The sequence below is a fragment of the Oncorhynchus tshawytscha genome, linkage group LG08 (assembly GCF_018296145.1).
Source record: "Oncorhynchus tshawytscha isolate Ot180627B linkage group LG08, Otsh_v2.0, whole genome shotgun sequence".
Classification (NCBI taxonomy): Eukaryota; Metazoa; Chordata; class Actinopteri; order Salmoniformes; family Salmonidae; genus Oncorhynchus; species Oncorhynchus tshawytscha.
Window position 1 is genome coordinate 14054598 of NC_056436.1, and position 13211 is coordinate 14067808.

Here is a 13211-nt window from a genome sequence, read left to right on the forward strand (position 1 = left end):
GGCCTGTCTTGGTTTGTTGTTACATGTCAGTGACTGGTCTAGTCAACACTGAAATAGGCCTGTCTTGGTTTGTTTTTACACGTCAGTGACTGGTCTAGTCAACACTGAAATAGGCCTGTCTTGGTTTGTTGTTACACGTCAGTGACTGGTCTAGTCAACACTGAAATAGGCCTGTCTTGGTTTGTTGTTACATGTCAGTGACTGGTCTAGTCATCACTGAAATAGGCCTGTCTTGGTTTGTTGTTACATGTCAGTGACTGGTCTAGTCAACACTGAAATAGGCCTGTCTTGGTTTGTTGTTACATGTCAGTGACTGGTCTAGTCAATACTGAAATAGGCCTGTCTTGGTTTGTTGTTACATGTCAGTGACTGGTCTAGTCATCACTGAAATAGGCCTGTCTTGGTTTGTTACATGTCAGTGACTGGTCTAGTCAACACTGAAATAGGCATGTCTTGGTTTGTTACATGTCAGTGACTGGTCTAGTCAACACTGAAATAGGCCTGTCTTGGTTTGTTGTTACACGTCAGTGACTGGTCTAGTCAACACTGAAATAGGCCTGTCTTGGTTTGTTGTTACATGTCAGTGACTGGTCTAGTCAACACTGAAATAGGCCTGTCTTGGTTTGTTACATGTCAGTGACTGGTCTAGTCAACACTGAAATAGGCCTGTCTTGGTTTGTTACATGTCAGTGACTGGTCTAGTCAACACTGAAATAGGCCTGTCTTGGTTTGTTGTTACATGTCAGTGACTGGTCTAGTCAACACTGAAATAGGCCTGTCTTGGTTTGTTGTTACATGTCAGTGACTGGTCTAGTCATCACTGAAATAGGCCTGTCTTGGTTTGTTGTTACATGTCAGTGACTGGTCTAGTCAACACTGAAATAGGCCTGTCTTGGTTTGTTGTTACATGTCAGTGACTGGTCTGATCAACACTGAAATAGGCCTGTCTTGGTTTGTTGTTACACGTCAGTGACTGGTCTAGTCAACACTGAAATAGGCCTGTCTTGGTTTGTTGTTACATGTCAGTGACTGGTCTAGTCATCACTGAAATAGGCCTGTCTTGGTTTGTTGTTACATGTCAGTGACTGGTCTAGTCAACACTGAAATAGGCCTGTCTTGGTTTGTTGTTACATGTCAGTGACTGGTCTAGTCAATACTGAAATAGGCCTGTCTTGGTTTGTTGTTACATGTCAGTGACTGGTCTAGTCAATACTGAAATAGGCCTGTCTTGGTTTGTTGTTACATGTCAGTGACTGGTCTAGTCATCACTGAAATAGGCCTGTCTTGGTTTGTTACATGTCAGTGACTGGTCTAGTCAACACTGAAATAGGCATGTCTTGGTTTGTTACATGTCAGTGACTGGTCTAGTCAACACTGAAATAGGCCTGTCTTGGTTTGTTGTTACACGTCAGTGACTGGTCTAGTCAACACTGAAATAGGCCTGTCTTGGTTTGTTGTTACATGTCAGTGACTGGTCTAGTCAACACTGAAATAGGCCTGTCTTGGTTTGTTACATGTCAGTGACTGGTCTAGTCAACACTGAAATAGGCCTGTCTTGGTTTGTTACATGTCAGTGACTGTTCTAGTCAACACTGAAATAGGCCTGTCTTGGTTTGTTGTTACATGTCAGTGACTGGTCTAGTCAACACTGAAATAGGCCTGTCTTGGTTTGTTGTTACATGTCAGTGACTGGTCTAGTCATCACTGAAATAGGCCTGTCTTGGTTTGTTGTTACATGTCAGTGACTGGTCTAGTCAACACTGAAATAGGCCTGTCTTGGTTTGTTGTTACATGTCAGTGACTGGTCTGATCAACACTGAAATAGGCCTGTCTTGGTTTGTTGTTACACGTCAGTGACTGGTCTAGTCAACACTGAAATAGGCCTGTCTTGGTTTGTTGTTACATGTCAGTGACTGGTCTAGTCATCACTGAAATAGGCCTGTCTTGGTTTGTTGTTACATGTCAGTGACTGGTCTAGTCAACACTGAAATAGGCCTGTCTTGGTTTGTTGTTACATGTCAGTGACTGGTCTAGTCAATACTGAAATAGGCCTGTCTTGGTTTGTTGTTACATGTCAGTGACTGGTCTAGTTATCACTGAAATAGGCCTGTCTTGGTTTGTTACATGTCAGTGACTGGTCTAGTCAACACTGAAATAGGCATGTCTTGGTTTGTTACATGTCAGTGACTGGTCTAGTCAACACTGAAATAGGCCTGTCTTGGTTTGTTGTTACACGTCAGTGACTGGTCTAGTCAACACTGAAATAGGCCTGTCTTGGTTTGTTGTTACACGTCAGTGACTGGTCTAGTCAACACTGAAATAGGCCTGTCTTGGTTTGTTGTTACATGTCAGTGACTGGTCTAGTCAACACTGAAATAGGCCTGTCTTGGTTTGTTACATGTCAGTGACTGGTCTAGTCAACACTGAAATAGGCCTGTCTTGGTTTGTTGTTACATGTCAGTGACTGGTCTAGTCAATACTGAAATAGGCCTGTCTTGGTTTGTTGTTACATGTCAGTGACTGGTCTAGTCATCACTGAAATAGGCCTGTCTTGGTTTGTTACATGTCAGTGACTGGTCTAGTCAACACTGAAATAGGCATGTCTTGGTTTGTTACATGTCAGTGACTGGTCTAGTCAACACTGAAATAGGCCTGTCTTGGTTTGTTGTTACACGTCAGTGACTGGTCTAGTCAACACTGAAATAGGCCTGTCTTGGTTTGTTGTTACATGTCAGTGACTGGTCTAGTCATCACTGAAATAGGCCTGTCTTGGTTTGTTGTTACATGCCAGTGACTGGTCTAGTCAACACTGAAATAGGCCTGTCTTGGTTTGTTGTTACATGTCAGTGACTGGTCTAGTCAATACTGAAATAGGCCTGTCTTGGTTTGTTGTTACATGTCAGTGACTGGTCTAGTCAACACTGAAATAGGCCTGTCTTGGTTTGTTTTTACACGTCAGTGACTGGTCTAGTCAACACTGAAATAGGCCTGTCTTGGTTTGTTGTTACATGTCAGTGACTGGTCTAGTCAACACTGAAATAGGCCTGCCTTGGTTTGTTGTTACATGTCAGTGACTGGTCTAATCAACACTGAAATAGGCCTGTCTTGGTTTGTTGTTACACAAATGTCTCGTCTCTTGGTTCTGTTATAGATACGTTATATATAGAGGGTATAGATATGTTATAGAGTGAAGCTTGCATATATTTTATTAGATTTATTGAACTCTGTAACCCAGAGGTGGGGTCAATTAAATTTAAATTCCAGTCATTTCAGAAAGTAAACCAAATTCCAATTCCACATTTTACCCATTGAAAAATATTGAAGATAATTGGAATTTCCTTAATGGACTGGAATTGAAATGGAATTGATCCCAACCCCGATGTAGTCTATTCCTTGAGTAGCCCTGCTGTCAGCGTGTGTGTGGGGCTGCTGGGTGTGTGTGGAGGTGTGGTGGCACTGTGGGATGAGAGAGAGCTTGTGTGGGACGGCTGCACCAGGAACCATGCCTAGGCCCACAGGCCTAGGCCTCAACTGTCATTAGCTATCATCTCTACAGGCCTAGGCCTCAGCTGTCATTAGCTATCATCTCCACAGACCTAGGCCTCAGCTGTCATTGGCTATCATCTCCACAGGCCTAGGCCTCAACTGTCATGAGCTATCATCTCCACAGGCCTAGGCCTCAGCTGTCATTAGCTATCATCTCCACAGGCCTAGGCCTCAACTGTCATTAGCTATCATCTCCACAGGCCTAGGCCTCAACTGTCATTAACTATCATCTCCACAAGCCTAGGCCTCAACTGTTATTAGCTATCATCTCCACAAGCCTAGGCCTCAGCTGTCATTAGCTGAACGGTTTTTCAGGTTATGTCGATATAGGACTTGTTTTACTGTGGATATAGATACTTTTGTACTTGTTTCCTCCAGCATCTTCACAAGGTCCTTTGCTGTTCTGGGATTGATTTGTATTTTTCGCACCAAAGTACGTTCATCTCTAGGAGACAGAACGTGTCTCCTTCCTGAGCGGTATGACGGCTGTGTGGTACCATGGTGTTTATACTTGTGTACTATTGTTTGTACAGATGAACGTGGTACCTTCGGGCATTTGGGGCGTCAGGGTAGCCTAGTGGTTAGAGTGTTGGACTAGCAACCGGAAGGTTGCAAGTTCAAAACTCCCAAGCTGGCAAGTCTGTCGTTCTGCCCCTGAACAGGCAGTTAACCCACTGTTCCTAGGCCGTCATTGAAAATAAGAATTTGTTCTTAACTGACTTGCCTAGTTAAATAAAGGTAAAATAAATTAAACATTAGAAATTGCTCCCAAGGATAAACCAGACTTGTGGAGGTCTACATTTTTGATTCTGAGGTCTTGGCTAATTTCCTTTGATTTTCCCATGATGTCACAGACACAGACCAATAGCCAAGATACTCAGCTTTCCGCAGATACCCTGCTTTTGCAGATAGGGGCTACCGTTCTCATACCAGACTGAATTGAATAAAAAAATCTAATCGGGTCCCCAAATATGGGGACTTTATATTTTAAGAGGTTAAATTGAGCATTTCAGTTTTTCTACATAAAAATGATCCTGGGGAGGATACCGTACCCTCTAAGCAAGGAGACTGGAGTTGATAAAACTCGCAGTTTAATACATGTACAATATAATCCTATTTCCCTAAAAGCATGACGGTCAGGACTTTCTGACATGAAAGAGGAGGTTAACTTGGCCCCAGACAATCAATCAGGTCGACTTAAGTTTCAGTCATGGGATTATTTTAGCTTTAACCCCTGTGTATATAGTACTTTACGTCAACAACAGATGTACACCTGTTGTATTCGGCCCATGTGACAAATACATTTGATTTGATATTAGTCCTGTGTTGAGGGAGCCTCAGTCGAAGCTATGTCTAAAGGTTTGGAACTTTCCATACAGTTTACATTTACATTTGAATGATTTAGCTGACACTCTTATCCAGAGATACTTCATTAACTAGAGTTCGTTATATTCATTATTATATTCAACAGACCACAGTATATTGTGGTGGCGGTGGTGGTCTTACGTGTGTTCTGCCTCTCTCCAGGGCCTGTTGTTTAGGTCTCTACAGGAACCTGATGCCCGACCCAATCTAATACGGCTGGTGGTAGTTAGCAGGAGTGGTAGCAGAGGAAGACCCACAGTGAGCAGCAGTCCACCGCAGGCGTGATGAGTGCTGCAGCGATGGACCAAGCTGACATCCTCACTGTGCTTGTCCTGGTCAAGGAACGATGGAAAGTGGTACGTGTGTGTGTGTGTGTGTGTGTGTGTGTGTGTGTGTGTGTGTGTGTGTGTGTGTGTGTGTGTGTGTGTGTGTGTGTGTGTGTGTGTGTGTGTGTGCGTGTGTGTGTGTGCGCGCATGTGTGTGTTAGTGTATGGGAAAAGTAGCCAATTATCAAACTTGAATAAAAGTAAAGAGACCTTAATAGAAATGGACTCAAGTAAAAGTGAAAGTCACCCAGTAAAATACTAGTTGAGTAAAACTCTAAAAGTATTTGGTTTTAAATATACTTAGTTATCAAAAGTAAATGTAACTGCTAAAATATACGTATGTATCAAAAGTAAAAGTATGAATTATTTCAAATTCCTTATATTAAGCCAACCAGCAGGCACAATGTTCTTATTGTTATTTATTTACGGATAGCCAGGGGCACACTCCAACACTCAGACATAATTTACAAACTAAAGATTTGTGTTTAGTGAGTCCTCCAGATCAGAGGCAGTAGATGACATGGGGTGTTCTCTTGATACGTGTGTGAATTGGACCATCTTCCTGTCCTGCTGAGCATTCAAAATGTAAAGAGTACTTTTGGGTGTCAGGTAAATGTATGGAGTAAAAAGTACATTATTTTGTTTAGGAATGTAGTGAAGTAAAAGTTGTCAAACATATAAATAGTAAAGTAAAGTACAGAAACCGCAAAAAAGTACTTAAGTAAACATACTTTAAAGTACTACTTAAGTACTTTACACCACTGTGTGAGTGAGTGAGTGAGTGACCATTCTGTTATGCCATGTTTGTACCCCCTCAGCAAGCACCAATACATCACAACAAAGCTGTATTTGTTCTCAATGAATTGGCTCCACTCTCCCCCATGTCTTTATCTTGTCCATCTCACCTGCTGACCTGGACAGGTTGGGGTCAGCTCCATGTGTGCAGTGCACATGCAGCTCCTTGCCACCAAGTGGACTGGAACTTAATGAAGTGAGAGAAGCTATTTGTAGCCACTCAGTGTGCTATTCCCAGCGCTATCCCCCTGGCTGCTCCTCTCTACCATGCTGTGGTGTGTGTGTGTGCCCGTGTCCCCCGGCCAGAGCTACCAGGGACAGGGTGCCATGTGAGGTTAGTGTAGCTGGGATTGGAACCTCTCCTGGGACTGGGACCTCTCCTGGGACTGTGACCTCTACTGGGACTGTGACCTCTACTGGGACTGTGACCTCTACTGGGACTGTGACCTCTACTGGGACTGTGACCTCTACTGGGACTGTGACCTCTACTGGGACTGGGACTGTGACCTCTACTGGGACTGTGACCGCCACTGGGACAGGAACCTCTACTTGGACTGGGACCTACTGGGCTGGGACTGTGACCTCTGCTGGGACTAGGACTTGGAATGGGACCTCTACTGGGACTGAGACTTCGACGGGGACTGAGTAGGGCAGCACCATGTCTACACTTCCTGTGTAGTGTAAATTATAATAAAATATTTATATATTTTTTTATTTATTTAACCAGGTAGGCCAGTTGAGAACAAGTTCTCATTTCCAACTGTGACCTGGCCAAGATAAAGCAAAGCAGTGTGACAAAAACAACACAGAGTTACACATGGAATAAACAAACGTACAGTCTTAACACAATAGAAAAATCTGTATACAGTGTGTGCAAAATTAAGTAAGGAGGTAAGGCAATAAATAGGCCAATAGTAGCAAAGTAATTACAATTTACACTGGAGTGATATACAGATGAGGATGTGCAAGTAGAAATACTGGTGTGCAAACGAGCAGAAAAACAAAGAGAGAGTTTACAGTCTAGCCAGACACCTAGGTATTTATAATTGTCCACATTAGAGGTCGACCGATTATGATTTTTCAACACCGATACCGACTATTGGAGGACAAATAAAGCCGATACCGATTAATGTGTGTGTGTGTATATATATATAAATGTGGTTAAATGTGGTTAATGTAGGGCTCATTAAATGAGGTTAATGTAGGGCTCATTAAATGTGGTTAATATACGTCTCATCAGGCTCAGGTAGCATCATGTTTGAATTGTCATGCTGGTCAAAGCTCCAATCAAATCCAGGCACATTTATATGCTTTATAATGCTTCTGAATGACACTTCCAGTTTTGGCGGGAAATACTGGGTTACCCGGGTGAAAAGTGATACCAGGAAATGATTCAACCCTAGCACTGACGGAGGAGCTGATGTTATGTACATCTGCCACTGCTAATCCCTTTGAGTTGAGCTGCTTGTGTGTGTGTGTGTGTGTGTGTTTCGTGTTCGTGTGTGGATACTGATTAGAGATGAAGAAACATAAATAGGAATGGGGGAGGAAGGTTGGATGGTGGGAAGATTGAAAAAGAAAATAATCTACTAACCTATGTTTTCCACATTATGACATTACGCTTTGCTTTGGGATGTGTGTATAGACAAAGAAGATCGGCGGCGGTGGCTTTGGGGAGATCTACGAGGCGTTGGACCTGCTGACCAGGGTCAGTGTTGCTCTGAAGGTGGAGTCGGCACAGCAGCCTAAACAGGTCCTCAAGATGGAGGTGGCTGTCCTCAAGAAACTCCAGGGTAAACCCCAATTACATGTACTTAACCTTCCCTCTGACTTCTGCTCCCTAAACTCAACCATCAACCACATGCCCTAAACTCAACCATCAGTCACCTGCCCTAAACTCAACCACCTGCCCTAAACTCAACCACCTGCCCTAAACTCAACCACCTGCCCTAAACACAACCATCAGCCACCTGCCCTAAACTCAACCATCAACCACCTGCCCTAAACTCAACCACCTGCCCTAAACTCAACCACCTGCCCTAAACTCAACCATTAACCACCTGCCCTAAACTCAACCACCTGCCCTAAACTCAACCATTAACCACCTGCCCTAAACTCAACCACCTGCCCTAAACACAACCATCAGCCACCTGCCCTAAACTAAACTATTAACCACCTGCCCTAAACTCAACCACCTGCCCTAAACTCAATCACCTGCCCTAAACTCAACCACCTGCCCTAAACTCAACCACCTGCCCTAAACTCAACCATCAACCACCTGCCCTAATCGCAACCATCAACCACCTGCCCTAAACTCAACCATCAACCACCTGCCCTAAACTCAACCATCAACCACCTGCCCTAAACTCAACCATCAACATCCTGCCCTAAACTGAACTATTAACCACCTGCCCTAATCGCAACCATCAGCCACCTGCCCTAATCGCAGCCACCTGCCCTAATCGCATCCATCAATCACCTGCCCTAAACTCAATCACCTGTCCTAAATTCAATCACCTGGCCTAAACTCAACCATCAACCACCTGCCCTAAACTCAACCACAACCCATCTGCCCTAAACTAAACCACAAGCCTCCTACCCTAAACTCAACCCCAAGCCTCCTCTAAACTCAACCACAACCCATCTACCCTAAACTCAACCACAACACTCCTACCCTAAACTAAACCACAACCCTCCTACCCTAAACTAAATATAAGGGGTAGAGGGCAGAGTGGGACTATGTCGGGGTAGAGGGCAGAGTGGGACTATGTAGGGATAGAGGGCAGAGTGGGACTATGTCGGGGTAGAGGGCAGAGTGGGGCTATGTCTGGGTAGAGGGCAGAGTGGGGCTATGTCTGGATAGAGGGCAGAGTGGGGCTATGTCTGGATAGAGGGCAGAGTGGGGCTATGTCTGGGTAGAGGGCAGAGTGGGGCTATGTCGGGCTAGAGGGCAGAGTGGGACTATGTCGGGCTAGAGGGCAGAGTGGGGCTATGTCGGGCTAGAGGGCAGAGTGGGGCTATGTCGGGCTAGAGGGCAGAGTGGGACTATGTAGGGATAGAGGGCAGAGTGGGACTATGTCTGGATAGAGGGCAGAGTGGGACTATGTCGGGGTAGAGGGCAGAGTGGGACTATGTCGGGGTAGAGGGCAGAGTGGGACTATGTCGGGGTAGAGGGCAGAGTGGGACTATGTCGGGGTAGAGGGCAGAGTGGGACTATGTAGGGATAGAGGGCAGAGTGGGACTATGTCTGGATAGAGGGCAGAGTGGGGCTATGTCGGGCTAGAGGGCAGAGTGGGACTATGTCGGGCTAGAGGGCAGAGTGGGGCTATGTCGGGCTAGAGGGCAGAGTGGGGCTATGTCGGGCTAGAGGGCAGAGTGGGACTATGTAGGGATAGATGGCAGAGTGGGACTATGTCTGGATAGAGGGCAGAGGCGTAATTACTAGGTTGTTAGGCGGAAATAAAAGTTTTGACTTTGATACCTGCAATACCTCCTCCCATCCCCCAACGTGTCTCCTCCCGTCCCCCAACGTGTCTCCTCCCGTCCCCCAACGTGTCTCCTCCCGTCCCCCAACGTGTCTCCTCCCGTCCCCCAACGTGTCTCCTCCCGTCCCCCAACGTGTCTCCTCCCGTCCCCCAACGTGTCTCCTCCCGTCCCCCAACGTGTCTCCTCCCGTCCCCCAACGTGTCTCCTCCCGTCCCCCAACATGTCTCCTCCCGTCCCCCAACGTGTCTCCTCCCGTCCCCCAACGTGTCTCCTCCCGTCCCCCAACATGCGTCCCCCAACGTGTCTCCTCCCGTCCCCCAACGTGTCTCCTCCCATCCCCCAACGTGTCTCCTGCCCCAATGTGTCTCCTCCCGTCCCCCAACGTGTCTCCTCCCGTCCCCCAACGTGTCTCCTCCCGTCCCCCAACATGTCTCCTCCCGTCCCCCAACATGTCTCCTCCCGTTTCCCAACATGTCTCCTCCCGTTTCCCAACATGTCTCCTCCCGTTTCCCAACATGTCTCCTCCCGTTTCCCAACATGTCTCCTCCCATCCCCCAACATGTCTCCTCCCGTCCCCCAACATGTCTCCTCCCGTCCCCCAACATGTCTCCTCCCATCCCCCAACATGTCTCCTCCCATCCCCCAACATGTCTCCTCCCATCCCCCAACATGTCTCCTCCCGTCCCCCAACATGTCTCCTCCCGTCCCCCAACATGTCTCCTCCCGTCCCCCAACATGTCTCCTCCCGTCCCCCAACATGTCTCCTCCCGTCCCCCAACATGTCTCCTCCCGTCCCCCAACATGTCTCCTCCCGTCCCCCAACATGTCTCAACATTTAAAATGGCCAAAAAGAAACAAAAATAGCTTCTTAGAAAAGAGAAATTTCTCAAGCAACATATATTTCCACACGATGAGGTTGGAATAACACCGTGATATTTTGTAAATGATGATAATGCTCTTTTGGTATAAGAACTGTTTGAAAAGACTGCCTGTAATTTCAGCCTTTTTTGGTGGGATGGAGTTTTGGACTGACTTGTGCCCTCAGTTAATTAATAGACCAATATGAAAGAGTTCCAAGAGTTCCTCTGACAATAACAGATCGTTTCAGTTTTTCCCTTCCACTGAGACCACTTCTAAACAGTCCTTGCAAAATTCTTGCTTGAGAAATTTCTCTTTGCTAAGAAGCTATTTTTGTTTCTTTTTGGCCATTTTAATTGAAAACATTCACAGTAAAGTAATTAATTGTTACCCAGAAATTATTTGATTTTTTAGATAAAAACGGCTGCATTGGACCTTTAACATAGGTACCCTGTGGTTATACTATGTCATAAAGGATGCTATGTTCTATTGTATCGTCCAGGTAAAGAACACGTGTGTCGCTTTGTTGGATGCGGCCGCAATGACCGCTTCAACTATGTGGTGATGGAGCTTCAGGTAAGGATGAGCCTCTTCATCACCTTGTGTGTTTAAACGTCTCTAATTCTCTATAGCGATGTCAGTGAGCTGATGTGACTAAGTGTGAAGTGTTTGTAGTGATTCTGTAGGCTACGTGGGTGGTGTGTTTCTCAGGGGCGTAACCTGGCAGAGCTGAGGCGGAGTATGACGCGGGGCACGTTTACAGTCAGCACCACCCTGAGACTGGGACGACAGACACTAGAAGCTATAGAGAGCATCCACTCTGTTGGCTTCCTGCACAGAGACATCAAACCAGTGAGACAGGCAGGGAGTGTGTGTGTGAGGGTGTAGTGTGTGTGTGAGGGTGTAGTGTGTGTGTGAGGGTGTAGTGTGTGTGTGAGGGTGTAGTGTGTGTGTGAGGGTGAAGTGTGTGTGTGAGGGTGTAGTGTGTGTGTGAGGGTGTAGTGTGTGTGTGAGGGTGTAGTGTGTGTGTGAGGGTGTAGTGTGTGTGTGAGGGTGTAGTGTGTGTGTGAGGGTGTAATGTGAGGGTGTAATGTGTGTGTGTGAGGGTGTAATGTGTGTGTGTGAGGGTGTAATGTGTGTGTGTGAGGGTGGAGTGTGTGTGTGAGAGGGTGGAGTGTGTGTGTGTGTGAGGGTGGAGTGTTTGTGTGTGTGAGAGGGTGGAGTGTTTGTGTGTGTGAGAGGGTGGAGTGTGTGTGTGAGAGGGTGGAGTGTGTGTGTGTGTGAGGGTGGAGTGTGTGTGTGTGAGGGTGGAGTGTTTGTGTGTGAGGGTGGAGTGTTTGTGTGCTTAGGGACTATATCTTTTTGGAATGAAGAGATCATCATCATCATCATCAGTAATTTGACATTTTCTTTCTGTGAAAGTGACAAGAATCAGACTATGATAGTTGCTATTAAAATCCTTCCTCTCTTTTTCTTTATCTCTATCTCTCTTCTTCTTCACCTTCTCTCTCTCCTAGTCCAACTTTGCCATGGGCCGGTTCCCCAGTACCTGTAGGACCTGCTACATGCTGGACTTTGGCCTGGCACGCCAGTTCACTAACTCCTGCCAAGAGGTCCGACCGGTAAGTGTCTGTCCACATGTGTGGTTAGACACTCTGTTCCGGTTTCCCGGTATTAAGCTTAGTCCTAGACTAAAAAGCTTGCTTAATGGTGGATCTAAATTGAAATATCTTTTTTAGTCTGGGAATAGGCTTCGATCTCTGTCCTGGAGACTGGTCATGTCTGTTTGTGTGCTATTGTCGTGTAAGGTTCTACCTTGTTAGTCGTACAGCAGCATGATGTGAAGTCTCTCTCTCTCCCCCAGCCTCGGCCAGTAGCAGGGTTCTACCTTGTTAGTCGTACAGCAGCATGATGTGAAGTCTCTCTCTCTCCCCCAGCCTCGGCCAGTAGCAGGGTTCTACCTTGTTAGTCGTACAGCAGCATGATGTGAAGTCTCTCTCTCCCCCAGCCTCGGCCAGTAGCAGGGTTCTACCTTGTTAGTCGTACAGCAGCATGATGTGAAGTCTCTCTCTCCCCCAGCCTCGGCCAGTAGCAGGGTTCTACCTTGTTAGTCGTACAGCAGCATGATGTGAAGTCTCTCTCTCTCCCCCAGCCTCGGCCAGTAGCAGGGTTCTACCTTGTTAGTCGTACAGCAGCATGATGTGAAGTCTCTCTCTCTCCCCCAGCCTCGGCCAGTAGCAGGGTTCTACCTTGTTAGTCGTACAGCAGCATGATGTGAAGTCTCTCTCCCCCAGCCTCGGCCAGTAGCAGGGTTCTACCTTGTTAGTCGTACAGCAGCATGATGTGAAGTCTCTCTCTCTCCCCCAGCCTCGGCCAGTAGCAGGGTTCTACCTTGTTAGTCGTACAGCAGCATGATGTGAAGTGTCTCTCTCTCCCCCAGCCTCGGCCAGTAGCAGGGTTCTACCTTGTTAGTCGTACAGCAGCATGATGTGAAGTCTCTCTCTCTCCCAGCCTCGGCCAGTAGCAGGGTTCTACCTTGTTAGTCGTACAGCAGCATGATGTGAAGTGTCTCTCTCTCCCCCAGCCTCGGCCAGTAGCAGGGTTCTACCTTGTTAGTCGTACAGCAGCATGATGTGAAGTCTCTCTCTCTCCCCCAGCCTCGGCCAGTAGCAGGGTTCTACCTTGTTAGTCGTACAGCAGCATGATGTGAAGTGTCTCTCTCTCCCCAGCCTCGGCCAGTAGCAGGGTTCTACCTTGTTAGTCGTACAGCAGCATGATGTGAAGTCTCTCTCTCTCCCCAGCCTCGGCCAGTAGCAGGGTTCTACCTTGTTAGTC

The 13211-nt window shown here is 46.7% G+C and overlaps 1 protein-coding gene across 1 annotated transcript in view; it reads left to right on the forward strand.

The window, feature by feature from the left end:
- LOC112256886 (tau-tubulin kinase 2-like) overlaps nt 1–13211 on the forward strand; it is a 41999-nt gene that overhangs the window by 12186 nt on the left and 16602 nt on the right. The window contains exons 2-6 of the mRNA XM_042326247.1: nt 5074–5267; nt 7678–7825; nt 10879–10952; nt 11088–11228; nt 11894–11998. Of these exons, the coding sequence (XP_042182181.1) occupies nt 5196–5267; nt 7678–7825; nt 10879–10952; nt 11088–11228; nt 11894–11998 (540 nt within the window). The 5' untranslated portion in view covers nt 5074–5195. The remainder of the gene's footprint in view (nt 1–5073; nt 5268–7677; nt 7826–10878; nt 10953–11087; nt 11229–11893; nt 11999–13211) is intronic.